The sequence below is a fragment of the Felis catus genome, chromosome C2 (genome assembly GCF_018350175.1).
Source record: "Felis catus isolate Fca126 chromosome C2, F.catus_Fca126_mat1.0, whole genome shotgun sequence".
NCBI classification, from domain to species: Eukaryota; Metazoa; Chordata; class Mammalia; order Carnivora; family Felidae; genus Felis; species Felis catus.
Genome location: NC_058376.1, coordinates 60308023 through 60330614, shown reverse-complemented (window position 1 = coordinate 60330614; position 22592 = coordinate 60308023). Strand labels below are relative to the sequence as shown.

General features: G+C 37.7%; 2 protein-coding genes and 1 pseudogene across 5 annotated transcripts in view; 1 reads left to right on the top strand and 2 right to left on the bottom strand.

The window, feature by feature from the left end:
- CCDC191 (coiled-coil domain containing 191) overlaps window positions 1–22592 on the top strand; it is an 89786-nt gene that overhangs the window by 44642 nt on the left and 22552 nt on the right. For 3 of the 4 annotated variants that reach the window (XM_019839736.2, XM_019839735.2, XM_019839737.2), the window contains 5 exons: window positions 1844–2111; window positions 8682–9139; window positions 9917–10029; window positions 12142–12224; window positions 12962–13063. In XM_019839736.2, coding sequence (XP_019695295.2) covers window positions 1844–2111; window positions 8682–9139; window positions 9917–10029; window positions 12142–12224; window positions 12962–13063 — 1024 coding nt within the window. The remainder of the gene's footprint in view (window positions 1–1843; window positions 2112–8681; window positions 9140–9916; window positions 10030–12141; window positions 12225–12961; window positions 13064–22592) is intronic. The other variant, XM_003991658.4, reaches the window with a different exon arrangement.
- On the bottom strand, window positions 11793–16742 carry LOC123379954 (annotated as a pseudogene).
- Window positions 21482–22592, bottom strand: part of ZDHHC23 (zinc finger DHHC-type palmitoyltransferase 23) — a 35878-nt gene continuing 34767 nt past the window's right edge. Inside the window, exon 6 of the transcript XR_006585070.1 lies at window positions 21482–22562. The gene's annotated coding sequence lies outside the window, so the exon portion shown is untranslated. The remainder of the gene's footprint in view (window positions 22563–22592) is intronic.

The window sequence follows — 22592 nt, the reverse complement described above, 5'->3', positions numbered from 1 at the left end:
TATAAATGTTTATATTACCACCTATATTGTACTTTTATCACAAAAACATCAGTCTGTTAATCAAATATTGAGTACCTACATTAATACAGTAGAAGGAAACAATTAAATACAATGAAATCCACTATTGGCAGAGTTGTTGTTAGTGTTTATCCTGAATTACATTATTTCAGTGGACTCTACTCTCACTAATTGGTGTTTCATCCAATGCCTCTGACATAGGTTAAATTCTATAACACTAGAATATCTTTTTCAAACTAAGGGTTTTAACCCATTAATGGGACCTGAAATCAGACTCAAGATGAGCTGTTTTTTAAAGAAATGGAATGCATCAGAAATGTCAGAATGCACCTCTGGTAGTAAGGGTAAATATTGTTTGGTGAAACTTTTGTTTCATTTAGATATGTTTTTGTTTCAAACATACACATATACCTATAAACTTGTATGTTGAGCCACGGTGTAACATTTTTCTTACTGAAGGTGCCAGTCAAAAAAGATTTAAAAGTCACTTAAACATTTAAGAACTCTAGAAATGTTCTCCTGACTCAGTGACTTAAGAACTTTATGATTTTTTTTTATGTAACCCCAAAGAGTCTTTGAGGAGTGTTAAGCATTATGGATGTTCAACAGAAATGGGTATACAAATGAGAACATATTCGAGTCACTTTTACAAGATAAAATCAAGTAGGTGTCTAGATAATAGATTTTAAACCTCAAAACTGACCCCTGATGCAATATAATAAGTTCCAAACTCTATAGCTTACTTATTCAGGGACAGTAATTATCCACTTATAGTGCTCAGAGACCTCCATGCTTGAATTCTCAAATGGCTGTCAGAAAAATGTCTCTTAATGGAGATCCCCTTTGGGAAGGGAGTGTAGCAAGCATTACCCAACTCCACTCAGTGATGTCTCCTAATGTCATGAAGTATCTGGGAATCAAAAAAAGGTCTTCCTTACAAAGAGAATTAACCAGACTCATTACTAGACTCTGAATGAGTTCCATTAAGGCAAGTGCCTTATCTCTGACACGTCTTTCACACTTGTCTAGTGTTTAGCAAGGCAGTGTTTCATTCATTCAGTTTAAGCATTTGGTAAATGAATCCTTCTCTTTAGAGATCCTGTGTCTGATCAAGTTCTTTCCTAAGATCCACCCTCCTGGTTTCATACTGACTTTTGTAAGTCTTATACTTAATTTGTTATTGACAGTTCACTTGTTAAATCTTGTTCCATTCCCTTTCTCCCAAACCTGTCTTCATTTGCAAGCATGGCTGAAATCTCCCTCATGCATTCATCTTTTTAAAAGTAGTTATTTAGAGGCTCCTGGGCGGCCCAGTCAGTTAAGCGTTCAACTCTTGATTTCGGTTGAGGTCATGATCTAACGGTTCATGAGTTCAAGCACTGAGTCAGGCTCACGCTCACAGCACAGAGCCTGCTTGGGATCCTCTCTCTCTCCCTCTCTCTCTCCCTCTCTCTCTCTGCCCCTCTCCCACTCACTTGCACGTGTGGTCTCTCTGTCTCTCTCAAAGTAAGTAAACTTAAAAAAAATAAATGTAGTTCTTTATATGCCTGTTCTCTTTGCTCCCTTTTACTATTTTATGGTAATTTAGAAAATGTAGTATGTCTTTGTGACATGATAGAATTCCTTCTTCTGAGGTAATGTCTTAAGGTACTAATGCCCTCTACTAGCAGACCTTTTGCACCAGGGAATTTGATAAAGTGATGCCATTTTAGCTTAAATAAAAGGATAAGCTGGAGGTAAGATGGAGTATTTCTGGGACTCCTTTAGACTTGTCTCATTTATATTATCAACTAACAAGCGATAAATGGCTTCTTTTTTTTAACGGAAGAATTTTGTTGCTTAGAAAACAACAACTGGCCACTGAATATAACCGGAAACAAGTTCTCCGACACCACTTTACAGAATGGCAGCATTGGCATCGTGCAGAGATCCTAAAGAGAGAGCTGGCGCAAACTAAGAAGGAAACCAGGAAGAGAATGAATGAGCTGCTGATGGCAGCATCACTAGGGAAACTCAGTGCAAATGGGTCACCTGGCATCAGTCTACTTGAGGAAGCAGCAGCCATGGTGGATGCACCTGTAAGAAATGGAGAGGTACAATGTTTTTCCTTTGCTTGGCCTTCTACTTATTAAACACTGGCATCTGAGCTCTGCACTTGTATAGCCTAGGATATATTAGCCACCGTCAGATTGCCTTGACTGGGCTATCTAAAAGATGAGAGCTGTTTATAGTACACAAAGGTTACCTTTCAGTCAGTGTTTATTTTCTTGAACTGAATCTTGTTTTTATATATCACATATAAACTTTGGTATAGTTGAGACTCGGTAGGGACATAATATAGAGAGGGAATTTACAATAAATGAAAGACTCTTTCACAAATAGATAAAGATTGTTTATACCTTTTGAATTCCTCTTACTTGATCATCAGACATTTCCTTTCTAACTGAGCTTATGACATATATATATATATATATATATATATATATATATATGGGATTTTAAAGTTTTTGTCTAATAAGAAAATCATGTTAATTATTGTAATTTGATAGGAGAAAATGAGAGAGGAAAAAGAAAAGTAGCCTATAATTCCATCATCTGGAGATAACCACCAGTAACATGTTGAAATACAGCCATATAGTCTTTTCTCTATTCATGCATATGTAAATTTTTCTCTTTAATATTTATATAACTTAACGTTTCTTCAAGTGACTGAAGATATCTAGTTTTTCATAATACAGAGAAAGTAAGGCCATTTTTTTCCTTCTTAATAACTATATCACTATTCTGTTTTTCTAAAAAAATAATTCATAATTTTATAGTATAACATGTGAATTTTCTATGCCACTAAATCTACTTCTGCAATAGTAGTTCTCAACTGAGACTAAACCACAGATGAGACCTGTTAAATCAGAATTTCTGGTTGTTGGGCACCTGTATTTTTTTTTTAAGTTTCACAAATGAAACTTGTGAATGAATACCCCTTGGTGAAGCACTACCATTCTGTACCATCATTTTGTAATGGCTGTGGATACTCTATCGTGAACCCTAAGCTGGGATATGTTTACCTTTTTCTCTATTGCCGGACATTTAAGTTGTTTCCAGTTTGCCGCTATTGCGAACAGTGCTTCAGTGCTTCAGTGAACATCATTGTAACGAAATCTTTGCACGCATCCATTTTTACTTAAATGCTTTGTACTTAGGATAAATACCTAAAAATAGAATGCCCATTTAAAGACTTACCAAATTGCCCTTCCACAAAGGTTGTGCCAAAGAAATGCCTATTTTCCTGTCTAATAACACATTTTTCATTTTTGCTAAGTTGATAGGTAAAATATTTTTATCTTATTGCTTCAACATGTGCATTTTTTTATTAGTGAGGTTAAATATTTTCTTAATGAGCTTTCTTTTTTTATTTTATTTACATCCATATTAGTTAGCATATAGTGCAACAATGATTTCAGGAGTAGATTCCTTAATGCCCCTTACCCATTTAGCCCATCCCCCCTCCCACAACCCCTCCAGTAACCCTCTGTTTGTTCTCCATATTTAAGAGTCTCTTATGTTTTGTCCTCCTCCCTGTTTTTATATTATTTTTGCTTCCCTTCCCTTGTGTTCATCTGTCCTGTGTCTTACAGTCCTCATATAAGTGAAGTCATATTATATTTGTCTTTCTCTGACTAATTTTGCTTAGCATAATACCCTCTAGTTCCATCATGTAGTTGTGAATGGCAAGATTTCATTCTTTTTGACTGCTGAGTAATACTCCATTGTATATATATACCACATCTTCTTCATCCATTCATCCATCGATGGATATTTGGGCTCTTTCCATACTTTGGCTAATGTTGCTAGTGCTGCTATAAACATGGGGGTGCATGTGCCCCTTCAAAACAGCATACCTGTATCCCTTAGATAAATGCCTAATAGTGCAATTGCTGGGTCATAGGGTAGTTCTATTTTTAATTTTTTGAGGAACCTCCCTACTGTTCTCCAGAGTGGCTGCACCAGTTTGCATTCCCACGAGCAGTGCAAAAGAGCTCTTTTTCCGCATCCTCACCAACATCTGTTGTTGCCTGAGTTGTTTGGACAGGTGTGAAGTGGTATCTCATTGTGGTTTTGATTTGTATTTCCCTGATGATGAGTGATGTTGAGCATTTTTTCCTGTGTCGGTTGGCCATCTGGCTGTCTTCTTTGGAGAAGTGTCTATTCATGTCTTTTGCCCATTTCTTCACTGGATTATTTGTTTTTTGGGTGTTGAGTTTGGTAAGTTCTTTATAGATTTTGGATACTAACCCTTTATCTGATAGGTCATTTGCAAGTATCTTCTCCCTTTCCATCAGTTGCCTTTTAGTTTTGCTGATTGTTTCCTTTGCTGTGCAGAAGCTTTTTATTTTGACGAGGTCCCAATAGTTCATTTTTGCTTTTGTTTCCCTTGCCTCTGGAGACGTGTTGAGTAAGAATTTGCTGCAGCCAAAGTCAAAGAGGTTTTTGCCTGCTTTCTCCTCGAGGATTTTGATGACTTCCTGTCTTACATTGAGGTCTTTCATCCATTTTGAGTTTATTTTTGTGTATGGTGTTAGAAAGTGGTCCAGGTTCATTCTTCTGCCTGTCGCTGTCCAGTTTTCCCAGCACCACTTGCTGAAGAGACTGTCTTTATTCCATTGGATATTCTTTCCTGCTTTGTCAAAGATTAGTTGGCCATACGTTTGTGGGCCCATTTCTGGGTTCTCTCTATTCTGTTCCATTGATCTGAGTGTCTGTTTTTGTGTCAGTATCATACTGTCTTGAGGATTACAGCTTTGTAATACAGCTTGAAGTCTGGGATTGTGATGCTTCCTGCTTTGGTTTTCTTTTTCAAGATTGCTTTGGCTATTCGGGGTCTTTTCTGGTTCCATTCAAATTTTGGGATTGTTTGTTCTAGCTCTGTGGAGAATGCTGGTGTTACTTTGATAGGGATTGCATTGAATATGTAGATTGCTTTGGTTAGTAGACATTTTAACAATATTTGTTCTTCCTATGTAGGAACATAGAATGTTTTTCCATTTTTTGTGTCTTCTTCAGTTTCTTTCATAACCTGTCTATATTTTTAAGTGTATCAATTTTTCACCTCTTTGGTTAGGTTTATTCCTAGGTATTTGATGGTTTTTGGTGCAATTGGAAATGGGATCAATTCCTTGATTTCTCTTTCTGTTGCTTCATTATTGGTGAATAGGAATGCAACCGTTTTCTGGGCACTGATTTTATATCCTGCAACTTTGCTGAATTCATGGATCAGTTCTAGCAGTTTTTTGGTGGAATCTTTTGGGTTTCCATATAGAGTATCATGTCATCTGTGAAGAGTGAAAGTGTGACCTCCTCCTGGCCTATTTGGATGCCTTTTATTTCTTTGTGTTGTCTGATTGCAGAGGCTAAGACTTCCAATACTATGTTGAATAACCGTGGTGAGAGTGGACATCCCTGTCTTGTTCCTGACCTTAGAGCTGAAACCTAAAAACTGAGAGCTTTCCCCCACTGAGGATGATATTAGCATTGGGTCTTTTGTATATGGCTTTTATGATCTCGAGGTATGCTCCTTCTATCCCTACTTTCTTGAGGTTTTTAATTAAGAAAAGATGCTGTATTTTGTCAAATGTTTTCTCTGCATCTATTGAGAGGATCATATGGTTCTTGTCCTTTTTTTATTGATGTGATGAATCACGTTAATTGTTTTTGCAGATATTGAACCAGCCCTGCATCCCAGGTATAAATCCCGCTTGGTCATGGTGAATAATTTTCTTAATGTATTGTTGGATCTGGTTGGCTAATATCTTGTTGAGGATTTTTGCATCCATGTTCATCAGGGAAACTGGTCCATAGTTCTCCTTTTTAGTGTGGTCTCTGTCTGGTTTGGAATCAAGGTAATGCTGGCTTCATAGAAAGGGTTTGGAAGTTTTCCTTCCATTTCTATTTTTTTGGAACAGCTTCAAGAGAATAGGTATTAACTCTTCCTTAAATGTTTGGTAGAATTCCCCTGGAAAGCCATCTGGCCCTGGACTCTTGTTTTTTGGGGTTAAATATTTTTTGTAATGACTATATATATATATATATATATATATATATATATATGTGTGTGTGTGTGTGTGTGTGTGTGAAAATGGATATAGATATTTAGTGACTTATCTCTTCATGTCGTTATACTTTTTTTTGCTTGATTATATATATTTTTCTTATTTGTAGAGCTCTTTATATTAGACTATTGATGCTTTTATTATGACGTATTTTGCAAAATTGTTTCATTTTTTTTGTCCTTTTGGGTAAGTTTTGGTGTTTGGTACTATACAGAGTTAAGTTTTTATAGATTTTTTCTTTCATAATTATACTTGTCATATTTGAAAAGCCCTTTGGGGAAGGTCCCCTGCCACCTCACCTTCACCCCAAACCCCTCCAATCTTTCACATAACACTGTTGAGCCCTTAACTCAGACATGTAAAATAAACTGGGCACTAAAGGCGCCCCAGTCTTGCTTTTTACCCTGATTTCTGCCAGTAAGTAGGCTGGTTTTAATTTAAACCTAGTCTCCTAGCAAAGAGCTATCATGAGGATGCTTATTGGGACTTATGTAACATTTTGGTCCCTTCCCCTAGGCAGTTTATCAACCTTTATGTCAGCTAGATAATTTTACTTACATTGAGACCCAAGAGAGTCCTCTATCTTAAGAAATGGCTGTGTGGAACTTTTTACTTTACAAAGTTACACTGTTGTTATCTTTAAATTTAGAAAAGACAACAAAGTATTTTTTATTTTCATAAAACAGAAAAGTTACAATGTCTAATTTTCTTACTATATGTAAGATATAAAAAGAAATAAAAGCCTTTAAATCTCTGAAATCAACTCTGAAAAAGATATTCTTAAAAGAATATTATAAAAAATAAAGCAAGTGGAAATAAAAGGATATAATACTCTGTAGGTTATTAGATAAACCCTAACTTTTTCCACAGTGTAGAATATAACACAAATAAAATATAAAATCTTTAGTAAGATGCTCACTAATAACACAATTAAAGGAACTAATGAACTACAGATGCATACATTATACCTTGAAATTTTTCAAAATTATCAGCTTACAGATGATTTTCGCTAATTACACCAGCCTGTTCAGTCCTGTTTCACCAAATACAGCAAGTACCGTTAAGCTTTCTTTCATTCTTTTATTTTTACCTTGAAAAGTTACTGTGATCCAAATGAAATTTTGCTGTACCCAAGGCTTTTACAGTCTTGCTGGGTTAATAATGCACCATTATCACAAAGTTTAAAAGGGCCTAAAACGTATACCCTGCTTGATGCTAAATTACTTAAGCAGATGTTCTCGCAAATAAATATCCATTGACATTTCTGAAATAGAAGGTTATTTTTTAGTCTTTAACATGTCAGAGTTTCCATATACCATATTTTTCACTTTAGCTGAGTCTATAGGAAATATTTCCATCATCGTGAAAAATATTTAGTATGGTACCCTCTAGCTAAAAGCTTCTAAGATATAAGATAGTTCATAGTATTTTTCTCCCTGTATCATTGCAGATGGCAGAATCAAAAACTGGTCAGACCTTAGGACACAGAACCTAGAAGAGACATTTTAACTATGTGTTATTTTGGTCAGGATTAGTTTTTCTGATTAAGAATTCTGTTTCCTCCCCCTCTATATAGAACTTATACGAACGAATAATAAGTATGATATCTCAGTCTGTTGAATGAGGTCTGTTATATGATAAAGCTTTAACTCATATGCTAAAATATTGTATTATCGATAATAGTATTATATAATGCAGATATCTGCCCAGTGGTCATGGGCTTGCAAATATTTCCCACAGATAGTCTAGGAATAGTTGGAGACTATAAACTTTAATCCAGGCTTTGATTCTGAAAATGAATGAATGAATAGGTGAATAAATAACATACATACATACCCTGTGATTAATTTATTTGTGGCAAGAGGGGCATTGAGAGAACAGAGCTGTTATTCATTTGTAAAGGTATTTGCTAGTTTTCAAACATTCTTTTTTATTTAATTTTTTTCCGAAAGTTTATTTCTTTATTTTTTAGAGAGAGAGAGAGCACAAGTGGGGGAGAGACAGAGACAGGGAGACACAGAATCTGAAGCAGGCTCCAGGCTCCAAGCTGTCAGCAAAGAGCCCCATGCGGGCTCAGACTCATGAACCACGAGATCATGACCTGAGCCAAAGTCGGATGCTCAACCGACTGAGCTACCCAGGTGCCCCAGTTTTCAAACATTCTTGACGGAGAGTATATCCTTTGCCACAAAATTCAGAGTTAATTCATGCAGATTAAAATTCCTGTAATATATATCTGGAATAATCCTGCCTAATTGACAAGTGAACTATCCAAATTAGAAATTTCTAAGAGCACAGTTTTCTTATTGTAAATGTCCTGGCCCACGGCAATGGTTTGTACAACTGTAGCCACTCGCCCACCTAGTTTCCATGGTGAGCAGCAGTGCACATTCTGAGAACAGCTCACAGATCTACGGCTGGTAGCCTCTGAGATAGCCAGGCCAAGAGCACAGGGCAGTTGTGCCATTGAACCAAACAAGGCTGACTAGATGAGGTTGGATCTCTTCAACATAGTCCTTTAAATAGCTGAACTGTAACATGCTCCTTCTTTCTCAGGTGACTGGTGGGCCACCTTTGGGGGAAAAGCCTCCCTCAGGGAGCAGTGATTACATGCCCAGCCCCCACCTAGGAAGACCAACAAAGAGCAGCTTGCATTGTCCCTTCCAGCATGTCCCTTTGAACACATATGACAATAAGCAGCACGAGACCCAGGATGTTGAGCCGTCCCAACAGCCTGGCAGCAACAAGATCATCAGAACCACCAGCCAGAAAGCAGAATCCATGTGCATGGGTCATTTCCATAACCGCCATGTCTTCCAGCAACAATTGATTGAAAAGCAAAAGAAGAAACTTCAGGAACAGCAGAAAACAATTCTAGAGCTGAAGGAAAGCCAGCGGTTAGCAGAGGCTCGGTGGGCAGCAGAGAGGGCTGCAGCAGTCACAGATGCACAGAGCTGCCAGCTGTCAAACCCCAGAGGAAAAGAACCTAAAAGAACCTGCCAGCTGCTTCCAAAGTATGTCCATTATATCAGAACACTCTTTGGACTCATGATTTGGGTTTTTTCACCTAGTGTTTGAGAGGCCCCTGAACTTCTTTGACCAGCTTCCAGACTCCATGATCTCTCCCTTTCTTTTATTGTGTACTCTCAAAAGAAAGAAGCCCCTTTCTCATAGATATTTGAGGCCACTAGCGACCTATGAGTTATATAGTTAGCATTTGTGTTGTGGCTATCTTTGTCTGAGGAGCCCTGTTGCTATACCAGTAAAAGAGAATAATGCTTCCTTGCTTACTCTAACTTGATTTCTGGGTTTCTGATTATGTTTAGTCCTGAGAAGCCAGGTTGGACAATATCAGATGCAAATGGAGCATCCCCTGGACTGGCTAAATACCTAGGTTAAATGTGTAGTTGGTTTGGATAAAAGTAAACATCTTTGAGCCTGAAATAAGAATCCAGATTTCTCAAAAGTGGTTTCAGACATGCTTGTGACATACTCAATACATGTGATAAATGGTAGGATAAGAAGTGGGTGATAGATACCTATTGATTTGAAGCCCTGGGATGGGAGTCTGAGCACCTGACTCACCTTGCAGACTGAGGACAGTCACTCAACCTTCCCATGCCTCCTCACACCAATTTATCGAGTGGGTATAATATGCAGTTATCTTAGAGAGTAAAGATTAATGAATATTTGTGAAATGCTTTGAGTTCCTCAGGCTCAAGAGTTTTGAACAATGCTGGTTATTGGTCTGAATTCTTTCCTTTTTTTTTTTTTTTTTTTTTAACCCCCAGCTCGCCTGTTGCTTCCCCTGGAACTGATGGTAGTAGAAGTGACTCCCAAAATTCTCTCTCTGGAGCCCGAAGGAACCCAAGGCAGCTGATGGCACCCCACCCCATACTGAAAGGCAGGGCGGTCTTGGTGGTGGTCTGGTGGGGGTTATCTTCCTTCCTGAAATAGGATATGCTGGGACTGAATCCCAGCAACTCCTGGGTTTTGAGACTTGGCAGAACCTGGTCAAAGATGTGAGGAGACCAGTGCACCAGAGAGTTCCACGGCTTTTTTCCTGCCCCTTCTGCCAAACTTTTTGGCCTTCCCAACCAATACAAAAAGAACAAAAACAAACTGAAAGATGCATCATCTTTCTGTAATATGAGATTTGGACTGTGGGAAAAAAATGGGACAGTTACACTAATGAGAAAACCCTGAGTAACTGCTAACAACAAACACTGATAAAGATCACCTGACATTATACTTTGTTAACCTTAAAATATTGATCCATTTAAAGCAATCCACATCAAGTTACTACATCATCTTATAATGAGTTGTACCTTGATGGTGATAATAACATTTTGATGCATGTGGTAATCATTATTTAAACCAAATAATGCTATGAGAAGAAAAGCATTCTCCACCTAGTGAATCTGCTAATTGTTTTTACTGAATACTCAGTCATGCACTGTATATGTTTGTATATAGAGGTAGGCACATTAGCAGTTCAGTTATATTGTGGTTTGTAAATCTGATTTTTCACCTATGGCAAGATAGTTGCCCTAATAAGAAGTGACGTCACCTGAAGGCACGCTGTGCCTGAAGTCCTTCCTTTTCATGAAGAAAGTAGCAGGCTTTGCATTGACTCTTTGCCAGGACAGCAATCTATGCCATCTTTGTCTACCCCTGAGGATGGTCAGGAAATGCCTAGTTCAGTGTGCTTGTTTTTAAAAAATTATTGTTTGGATCAAGGGGTTATCATATTTTAGAACTGCAGGCTCCTTTTCAAGTAGTCTTTAATGATTCGCTCTAGAAAACATGGGGAAAGCGCTTATTACCAGAGACTCTGCTCCTCAGGGCTCTTGCTTTAATCCTCTAGTCTATTTCTGCCTCCTTGAAGACAGCCTCACTGCCGCCATCTGCAGCTTTCCCACTATTCTTTTTCTAGGAAAGCAGACACTTAATATCTGTAAGAAATAGCCTGGTGAGTTTTTTGTTTATTAATTCTTGAAAGTTGGACTTTTCCTATCACGGCACAAGGAACCAAAAGTAACTTGGCTGACTTAGGTGGGCAGAACTTGATACTCCTCCCACCCGTGCCCATCTTCCTGTAAAAGCCCAACTGATGACAGAGTCATATTATCAGACCATCTTGCACATTTGCTTCTTTTGGATCGATATTTAATAGACTGTCAAGCACAGGAGTCTGACACTTGAATTCACTCAGATGCCAGTTCTCTAAATGCCTAGTACAATTCCATTTTCTGCCCATCTGGATATCTATTCATGCCTTAAAACTAGATTTTAATATATTCATCGTGACCCCAAACTTCAGTTTGTTTGTTGTTGTTGTTTCACCTACAGACATACTTACATGTATGTATGTAGTATAATGACTTAGGGAAAAACAGCAGACCCAATGGGATTTGAAGACTGATTATACTGTCAAAGTCTGTGTCAGATGTATTTAAAGTTTTCTACATTCGTTAAAGAAATGATCAAATTAAAATTCTGGTTTCTGGGGGCACCTGGGTGGCTCAGTCGGTTAAGCGCCCGACTCTTGATCTCAGGGTCATGAGTTCAAGCCCCGCGTTGGGCTCCATGCTGGGCGTGAAGCCTACTTAAAAAAGAATTCTGGTTTCTGGATTTCATTAAGAAAAGTATCATCAAGGCACATTATCTTATTTAAATCAGTAAACATTTATTCTAATACAAAAGTAAACAAAAAAACAATTTGCAAATTGTTCATCACTGCTGAGGATAGGATTTTAGGTCTTTAACTTGTACGGGGTATATAAGTAACACATATATACTCATATATTTATAAATAGCAACTACAACTTCTATTTTATATGAATTTTTTATTTATATATTTACCAACAAATAAATAAATGTTTCTGAGATTGTAAACACTCAACCGGCAAGAAAACCCTAACAGTAACACTAAATTTTGCTATAAAATGTGGAGACATTTCTTTTGCAATGTTCCTTATATTTTTTATATCGGAGCTCTGTTACTATTTTCTAGCCATGGAAGAGAGAGCAGTTCAGCGAGCTGAACGTAGGCGGATCTTGGCAGAGAGGAAGAAAAAACAAGAAGAGGAGAAATTGGTAAATCAAGAATGAAACCCCAGGCAAGAAAAAAGATTTGTATAGGTCTTTATTTAAAAAAAAAAAATGAGGCCTAGCTTGTTTAAGTGTTTTGAGACAAGAGAGCTAGGCCAACTTTAGAAATGGCTTTTTACCCACTGGCCTGAACTCTGTGAAAATTTTAGGAAAACAAAGGTAAAAAACAGAAACACCATTAGTGTAGCAGGAAGGAAATGTTATAAAAGTTGATGAGAGCCAGCAATTGGGAAGATCTGCACATTTAGATTTAGATGTCTGATCTGGTAAGCTGCAAAGGTGAGTAGTTCCTGTCATACAGAGTTGTGACCTAGACTGTCAAAAGTAAATTTTGCACCTAGTAAGAAAAAAGAAATAGTTCCAACAGTTTGGGGGGGTTTTGAGTGTGAAATGAAAGAAATTTTTCCGACACTTTATAGAGTTTGGACTTAGTGTTTCACAGGTGAAAATAACTAAAAAGTAATTATTTTTTACTGAAAAAGTAATGTCCTTTTCTTGCTTAGTATCACCTTCCCAAGTAGAAGATAATTATTTTGGAGATACTTTTAAGTTACACAAGTGATCACCTATTTGTTGGATTTTCTACTTTTATCATGAAGTATAGGCTTCTTGCAGGGACAGAGCGGGCACTTTGGTAGATACTTGACTTTCTTCAATATGAAAAATCTTATGTCCATACAAATACAGCATTCTCATTTTTTACTGACTCTAATGTTGATTAGGCCCAGTTAAAGGCCCAAGAGGAGGACCGTCAGAAGAGGGAAGCAGAAGAAAAGGAAGCTCAGCTTAAGAAAAAACAAGAAGAGAAGAGACTGCAGAAAATGGTTTGTAGCAAATGTTTGGTCAGCCATATATAGCACCTGTCTCTTAAAGCCTATTGTGTGCATTACTGTGGCCCTGTGCACCTTCTCCATCCCAGAACTTCCAACCAGAACACTCTTTTCACACCTCTACCCTTTTTTTCTACCTTAGTTAGTGAAAACCTGCTCATTCTTCAGCTTAAACAGAACTTCTTCCAGATTAGCCTTTCTTGCCTTGTACACTGTCTTCTCCACCCAAGGTTAAGTTCCCCTTAATGGACTCTGAAATGGATTTCCTTCAAAGCATTACCAGGGCTTGTAATTAAGCATATGTTTTGTGGTTGTCTTATTGATTTCAGCATCCGCAACTAAACTGAAATCTCCTTGAGAATAAAGGGAGCAGTCTGGTGCTGCTCACTGTTGTTTTGGTTAGCAGTATAGTAGGCATATAGTAGGAACTCAGCAAGTGTGTTGAATGAGTGAATAGATGAATGAACAAATAAGTGAACAAATGGAGGAAAATACACACAGAAGAAATAAGAGCTGAAACTCTTACTTTCAAGATTATTAAATTCTGGTTGAAAAGATAAGGCCTAAAATTGCACACCTGTCAGACAATGTAGTCCAGCATATGTTGTCTTGTGCCTCAAAGTCCAAAGGAGATCAAGAGAGTCATACAAGGCAAGACCTATGAAGATTTGGGGGATATTATAGACCTTTTTGTAGAAAAGAGATTCAAATTGGAAATTGTATTAGTCATGATTCTACAGAGAAATGGAAGCAATAAGATATATGTATAAGGAAGAGATTTATTATGAGGAATTGGCTCACATGATTATAGAGATTGAGAAGTCCCACAGTCTGCCATCTGCAAACTGTAGACCCAGAAAAGCCAGCAATGTAATTCCAGTCTGAGTCTGAAGGCCTGAAACCAGGATAATTGATGGTATAGATTCCACATTGGGAGCAGGACAAGACCAATGTCCCATCTCAAGCAGGCAGCCAGAAAGAAAAAAGAGGCAAATTGTTCCTTGGACAATGCCATTTGGACATTTGGGAGGACAGTCTACAAAGTCCATGTATTCAAATGCTAATCTCATCCCAAAACACATTCACAGACACACCCCTAAATGTTTCATGTAGGCATCCTGTGGCACATTCAAGTTAACACATAAAATTAACAAGTCTACCCCTTATCAACTTGGCATCCATACATATCTTCTTAACTCACACTTAATCTCCAAATAAAAACAACAAGATCATAATTCTGCTTAACTTGATACAACTATCCTGCGTACAAGTGAAAGCATACTAACTCCTTCCCCAGAAGAGGAAGTAAAGTTGTTGAGTGATGTTTACTCTTCTCGTTGCTCTCCCATAACTTAAATACCGTGATGTAAAATTAAAAATACTTAAACACAATGATACAAAGTCAATACATCTTATATTACTGTTCATTGCAGAACATTTGAGAATACCAAAAAAAAAAAAAACTTTTTTTAAATCTATGAGCTCAGCACTAAGAGGTAACTATTTAATACCTTAGTATATTTACTTCTTTTTCTCTAAGCATCTCTCTCTTAATAGATTGATAACCTGGGGGTGGGGGAAGGGGCGGTATATGTAGCTTTTAAGCTCCTTTTTTGCATTTCAGAGTCTATCATGAGTATTTTCACTTGTCATTCACAATTCTTCAAAACCTATATTATATGCTGAAGGTCATTTTTTTAAGTTTTTAAATTAAGTTAGTTAACATAGAGCATTACTACTAAAATGTTAACATATTTGTTTCAAGTGTAGAATTTAGTGACTCATCACTTACCATAGAACACCGAGTGCTCATCACAAGTACCCTCCTTAATACCTATCATTTTTAAAAAATAAACTTTTTCTTTTGGATAATTTAGGCTTACAAAAAAGTTGCAAAGGTAGTACAGGGAGATTTCCTACAACCCTCACTCAGTTTCAGTTTCTCCTTTAATGTTACCATCTTATATTACCATGGTACGTTTGTCAAAGCTAAGAAACCAACATTATTACATTACTATTAACACCAGACATTATTCAGATTGCACTGATTTTTCCAGTTTTTCTAACTTTTTGCTGTGTCTTCACGTAGTGGAAAGAGCTAGGGAGCTTTGTGGGGTCTCTTTTATGACAGCACATCCCATTCTGAGGGCTCCACCCTCATGACCTAAGCACCCAAAAGCCCCACTTCCTAACACCATCGCTTTGGGCACTTTGGTAGATACTTGGCTTTCTTCAATATGAAAAATCTTACGTCCATACAAATATAGCATTCTCATTGTTTACTCTTCCCTTTTGGTATCCGCTAGCTCAGTCTGTAACCTTAAAGCCCTTGCCTGTGTGAGGTTCCCCCTCCACTTAGGTGAGATATGGGGGGCAAGTCTGGGCAGAGCTCTCTTCCCCCCAGCTGCAGTAGCAGTCCACTAGTACACTGAAGTAGGGCCACTTGCAGATGAAGGCTTTGTTTCCCAAGGGAGAATGGTTTGGGCAGATTTTACAGTGACTGCTGTTACTCTCCCTGAGCCAGAACCATGGTAGGAACTTTATCTGGATTCCCTCGATTCTCTCTGTGACAGCCTGGTGGAGTTCCTAGAGCAAAAGCCTGCAAAAAGGTGGGAACCTCCCTATCACTATGACCTGCAGATAAAATATAACATTAGTCCAAAACGGTAGACCAAGAGATTTGTCATATAGACTAGTTTCCCTTTAGTAAATCTACTATAGCTGTTTCAATAAAGATAGATGCATGTTCAAACTGTGTTTGAGCTTTCTTTGCAAGCAGCTTCAGATCTAAAATACATTTGGCAGTTGTCTCCTTTGCTTCTGGGCAGTCGTGCTCTCCACAGTGTATTTCTCTACCCAGTTTATCATGAGGTCTTTTTCCTTCTGATGCATCATATTCTGCACAGGCAATTCTTTACCTCCTTGTGTACTTGGTACAGCCATTCCTAGTAAGCAACCACCAAGGCCATAGCAGCATTATTCCTCTGGACAAAAAGATAATGACATTTCTGAACTAGTGCCTGCTATGACTTCTCTGAATCAGTCACATCCTGGATGTATTTGATGGGAGCCTGCTTCTCTTCTTCTAGTTGGGATTTTTTTTTTTCTTATTATCTGTTTACAGTATGAGGTACCATATTTTCTAATTACATAGATGAGCAACCCTACTGTTGATATGGTAGATAAGGTTTCTGGGGCAGTCTCATGTATTTCTTTGGATAAGAAATACAGGATAAGTCCTTTGACATGTTTCAGGATAAAGGAACTAAAACAATTCCTTAGGGATAAGCCTATGACAAATTTGTCCTGTATATTCAGAAAGAAATGGTTCAGGGTTAAGACATGACTGCCCTTTCTGAAAGGGCCTACCTTGTTACCTACATTTTAGCTGGTGCTAGAAATTCTGCATTCTTCAGAGGAGGCCACTGTAGCTATGGCAGGAAGTATGACCTGGGACAGCATGGTCATTCATTGATGATCCAAATGATGGTGGCTTAGTGTTTCTGTGTCCCTGACAGTGTAGCTTGTCAGATGTAGCAGTATGATGGCCACTTGTGGGTCTCATTCAGTGACCTTTTGAAAATAAAAATCTAGGGGTGCCTGAATGGCTCAGTCAGTTAAGCATCCAACTTCAGCTCAGGACATGATCTCACAGCTCATGAGTTCTAGCCCCACATTGGGCTCTGTGCTGACAGCTCAGAGCCTGGAGACTGCTTTGGATTCTGTGTCTCCCTGTCTCCCTCTCTGCCCCTTCCCCGCTCATGCATGCTCGTGCTCGCTCTCTCTCTCTCTCTCTCTCTCTCTCTCTCTCTCTCTGTCTCTCAAAAATGCACATATTTAAAAAATTATAAAAAAGAAAAAAATCTAAACTTTAACATCCCATTGTCCATTTTTCTGAAAAGCTTACTTTCTAGTAATATTTATCAGGCAGTAACTTTTATGGATATATAAATATGTTTTTGATTAATAGACAGTTGATGAAGTTTTTGGTTGAAAAGATAAATTTATCAGAGAAGACCAGACAAGATTTGAAGTCTTCCATAATTGTGTAACAAGCATATTTGTTCACTAAACAAGTATCTATAGAGCCTCTACTATGTGCTAGGCATCATTCTAGGTATTAGAATAGAGCAATGGAGAAGACAGACAACACTTCTGCCCTCGCAAAGATTATATGCTACCTGGGGAGAATAGGAAGTAAACAAGGTAACAAAGAAGTAGGGAGGGAGAGGTAAAATGGGGGAATGAGGGAAGCAAGATGGAAAGGCTTCTCTGAGGAGGTGATATTTGAGCTGTAAGATGCTAAGGAGGCTTCTGCAAGGTCCAGTAGGGGCATGTTAAATGTGAGATACCTATTACACATCCAACTGAATGTATCAAATAGCTGAATATATAAGCTTGGATATGAAGATTGTAGTAAGGAACGTGAAAGTCAAAAACATGTCAGTGTTATTAATGCTCTGGGAATGGATGAAATCAGCTTGGGAGATTGGATGGAGAAGAAATATAAGGGTCCAAGACCAAGTCCTAGAGTGTATAAATAATTACTGAGGATGAGAAGCTAATGAAGTAGAAAGAGAACCAGAAGAAATTTTTGTCAAAAAAGCTGAGAGAAAAACCATTTCTGGAAAGGGGTTGATGGTAGTTAACTGTACTAAATAGTGCTGAGTTCAATTAAAAGGAGGACAGACTCTTTGATTTGGCAAGATGGAGCTCATTCATGACTATGAGTATAATAGGGGTCACATGGGATCAAAGAAGATTCTGTCATGGCTGGTGATTGTTTTTTCTGCCTTATTTTATTTTCTAAAGATGGGAGTTACATGTACATAGTTGCATAGCGATGGGAATGATCCAGTAGTGAGGGAGAAATTCATGATACCAGAGAGCAAAGGGTATAAATTATAGGAGTATATAAATGTTCCAGAATATGTGCCAGAACACAATGAAAGGGCGGCTTATAGTGGACAGAAGGCAGAGAGTTTGGGAATGGTGTTGACTGCCCTGAGGTCTTCTTAATTCTTGCTGTAATTCCTGGTCTTTCAAAGTAGTAGTGGTGGAGAAATATACACATGCACATATACACGTTCAGATTAGTCTTATTTTTTGCACATCACTTGTTGAATAATTTAAATCAGAAAGATGCCCTAATTTTTTATCCCTTCTTAGCCTGAGTGAACTACGCTATATGAAACCCCAATATAAGTGCCATCTCAAAGCAGACACCATCATTTCATGTAATCCTTTGTTTTATATACAGGAAATGGAAAATATGGTAATATTAATGAAATACAGTGAACTCTTGAGGAATCCTTAATCAAGAGGTAAAATATGTATTTAAATAATTTGCTGTGGAAACCAAATTTTGGCTCAAGCAGCTTTCTATTAAATGTTTTTCTTTCTATTTTTTTCATGGAAAAGTAAACTTCAAAGAAGGCTATTTTAATTTGCAACGATGTGGAAGGAACTAGGGTGTATTATGCTAAGCGAAATAAGTCAAAGAAAGACAAATACTGTATGATTTCACTCTTGTGGAATTTAAGAAACAAAATAGATGAACATATGGGAGGAGGAAAAAAGGGAGAAACAAACCATAAGAGACTCTTAAGAATAGAGAACAAACTGAGGGTTGGTGGAGGGAGGTGGGTAGGGGATGGGCTACATGGGTGATGGGTATTAGGAGGGCACTTGCTATTGATGACCACTGGGAGTCGTATGTAAGTGATGAATCACTGAATTCTACTCCTGAAGCCAATATTGCACTGTATGTTAACTAATTAGAATTTAAACAAAAATTTGAAAAGAAAAAGTAATAAAGACTCATTTTCCCTGCTCCATCCAAAAATGGGTTTTCTTTTGAACCTACAACATCAGCCATAGAGTTGTAATTCTAGGAAAATATTTACACCATAACTTAGGTGTGTGTGTGAACAGGGTTGGTGAGACTGAGGATTTCTCCAAAGGCTTATTGTCTGTGTTGAATTACTGTCTGTAAGTTGCAACTGCCATCTCAATGCTACAGGGACATTTCGGTGGATGTGAAAATGGCTACTTTTCTGTTTTCCTCCCCACATAACCCTCAGCTGCTCCTTGTTACTCATTAAGAAAATTCTTATAAATGATTTTTGTTTCTGACCATTCAGTTCAATATCTCAAGTGTCTGGAATAAAGATTATAAAGATAATTTTATGTTAATGATTTAGAGAATGTGGACATTTCATCTTGAGGAATTTGTACTGAAACCGGTAGTTTGGAATGGAAGATCAGGACAAATCTCCCTTCCATATCAGAAATGTTCCACTTGCTTCTCATTTTTTTTTTCTTGCGTAAGACTCAGCAATGAAGCAGCTTGTCAGAATCAGCTAATTCAGCACACTTTTCCTCAAGTGAAATTGGGGGGGGGGGAGGGTAGAAAAAGAAGCTTAAATTCAATATTTTTATATTTACACTACATAGATGACAACTACTGTAAAGTCTTTGCTTTTGTTCTTGTGACTCTCGTAACGGGTATCAGTTGCTACCACTCACCTTTTTAAGGTAGTTTTTTCTCTTTTATTATAGCTCATTTTTATTAAAAAGAGAAATACAAGAAATCCTAATACCTTTACAGTAAACCATTAAGCTTCCGTCATCTTCCTCACTCAGCCTCTCGGGGTGCAGTTCTTTGAAGAGAACGGAGGTGTCTTTTCTCAGTGCATCACCACGGATGGTTAAGCTTTCTCCTCCTCAGAGAAGGGAGGGCTGCCTAATGATCATCAAATATTTTTAACTCTTTTTTGGACTTATTTGTTCATCACATTTTTAAAAATCCCAGTGTAAGAATATTATTGTAGGCATTAAATGGAGCATAGAGTATCTTTAAATTTAAATAGGGTATTATTTACATATAAATCTCTACCCCATAATCCAAACGAAGGGACTGTATTGCTACATTTCCCATAATAATGAGGGGAAAATATTGATTGCTCTTCTAACTAGATGTTTTACTTTGGGGGAACTTAGTGACATACAAATCATCTGTGAACAATACTGAATATATCTAAGAATATGTACAGCATTCATTCGTGTAGTACTTACGACCAACTTTTCCCCACCCTCTTGGTAGAATTGTTTCCCATGATGCTCCAGTGTTCTGTTACCATGATTAGCACACTGTTTAGTAGTTAGATGTTGAAATTAAATTAATTAGTTATTTGTTGAAATTCATTAGTGTTTGGGTCATGGCATTTTTACTTATTTTTTGCAGCTTTGCTGAGGTATAATTCTTCCTAATGAAGTGACCCTTTTGTCATGATATAATGACCTTTTTTATCTTTTATTATAGATTTTGGCTTAATGTCTGATGTAGATATAACTACCCCTGCTCTCTTTGGTTTGCATTTGCATGGAATATCTTTTTTTCCATCCCTTTACTGTTAGTCTCTGTGTCCTTAAAGCTGAAATGAGCCTCTCCCAGGCAGCAGATGGTTGGGTCCTGGGTTTTTTTAATCCATTCAGCCACTGTATGCCTTTTAATTGGACAGTTTAGTCTGTGTGCATTTAGGTTTTTGTTTGTTTTAGAGAGAGTGCAAGTGGGGGAGGGGCAGCGAGAAAGAGAGAGAGAATCTTAAGCAGGCTCTACGCTCAGCATAGAGCCTGACACAGGGCTCAATCTCATAACCCTGAGATCATGACCTGAACTGAAATTAAGAGTCAGATGCTTAACTGAGCCACCCAGGCACTGCAGTCTGTGTTCATTTTAAGGTAATTGATAAGGGGCACCCGGGTGGGTGGCTCAGTCACTTAAGCATCCAACTTCAGCTCAGGTCATGATCTCACGGTTCGTGAGTTCAAGCCCCACATCGGGCTCTGCACTGACAGTGTGGAGCCTGCTTGGGATTCTCTCTCTGCCCCTCCCCTGCTCATGCGCTCTCAAAATAAATAAACTTAAAAAAATAAATAAAGTAAATGATAGGTGTGGACTTACTCTTGCCATATTGTTTATTGTAGTTTTGTAGTTCCTTTATTCCTTTCTTCCTCTCTTGCTTTCTTCTTTTGTAATTTAATGATCCTCTGTAGTGGAATGCTTTGATTCCTTTCTCTGTCTTTTTTTGTGTACTTACTATAGGTTTATGCTTTTTGGTTATAAGGCTGACATAAAACATCTTATAGTTATAATCGTCTGTTTTAAGCTGATAAGTTTGTATACAAACTTCTACATTTTTATACTCTCACTCCCAGTTTGTGTTGATGTCACAATTTACAATTCTTAATAGTGAGTATCCATTAACAAATTATCACTATAGTTATTTTTAATACTTTTGTCTTCTGACCTTTATACTAGAGTTATAAGTGATTCACCCACCACCATTACAATATTAGAGTATTCTGGATTAAACCCCCCCCCCCCCCACACACACACACCTTTACCAGTAAATTTTACTGTTTTATAATTTAACATGTTTTCATGTTACTAAATAGTGTCCTTCACTTCAACTTGAAAAAGTCCCTTTAACACTTCTTGTAAGGCTGGGCTATTGGTAATGAACTCTTTCAGCTTTTGTTTGTAAAACTCTTTTATCTCTCCTTCAATTCTGAAGGACACCTTTGCCAGGTAGAGGATTCTTGTTTGGCAGTTTTTTTCTTTCACACTTTGAATACATCATCCCACTATCCCTGGCCTGCTAGATTTCTGGCTGAAAAACTGGCTGACTGTCTTATGGGAGTGCTCTTATATGTAACAAGTTGTTCTTCTCTTGATGCTTTTAAGATTCTCTCCTTGTCTTTTAACTTCTGACAATTTAATTATGTGTTTTGGTGTGTGTGTCTCTTTAGATTCATTTTGTTTGGTATTCTTTGGGCTTCCTGGATGTGTATGTCTGTTTATCTCCCCAGGTGAGGGAAGTTTTCAGCCAGTATTTCTTTCAATAAGCTTTCTGCTCCTTTCTTCTCGAACCTGTGTAATGGAAATATTTGTACCTGTGATGGTGTACCATTAGTGCCTTAAGCGATTCTTTGCTCTGTCTTTATGTTGGCTGATCCTTTCTTCTGCCTGATATAGTCTACTATTGAACCCCTCTATTGAATTTTTTCAGTTCAGTTATTGTATTCTTCAGCCGTATGATTTATGTTTGGGGTTGTTCTTTAAATATATTTTGTATCTCTTGGAGAAATTCTGTCTTTCCTCATGCATTGCTCTCCTGACCTCAGTAAGAATCTGTACAACCACTGTTTTGAACTATTAGGCAAGTCACTTATTTCATTAAGATTGCTTTCTGAGATTCATCTTGTTTCTTTGTTTGAAAGATATTCCCGTTTCTCTATTTTTCTTGACGCTCTCGGTCTCTGCACATTAGATAAAGCAGCCACCTCTCCTAGTCTTAACAGAGTGGTCTTATGTAGGAGATGAACCTTGTCAGCTTGGCCCAGGTTCTTGGTTGTCTCTCAGACCTCTGTGATCATTCAGTCTGCTGCCTTTGTTCTTAGTTCCCAATAGTTGAGCCTGTACCAAGACCTGTCAGTGTTCCAAAGGGGAGAATCTCAG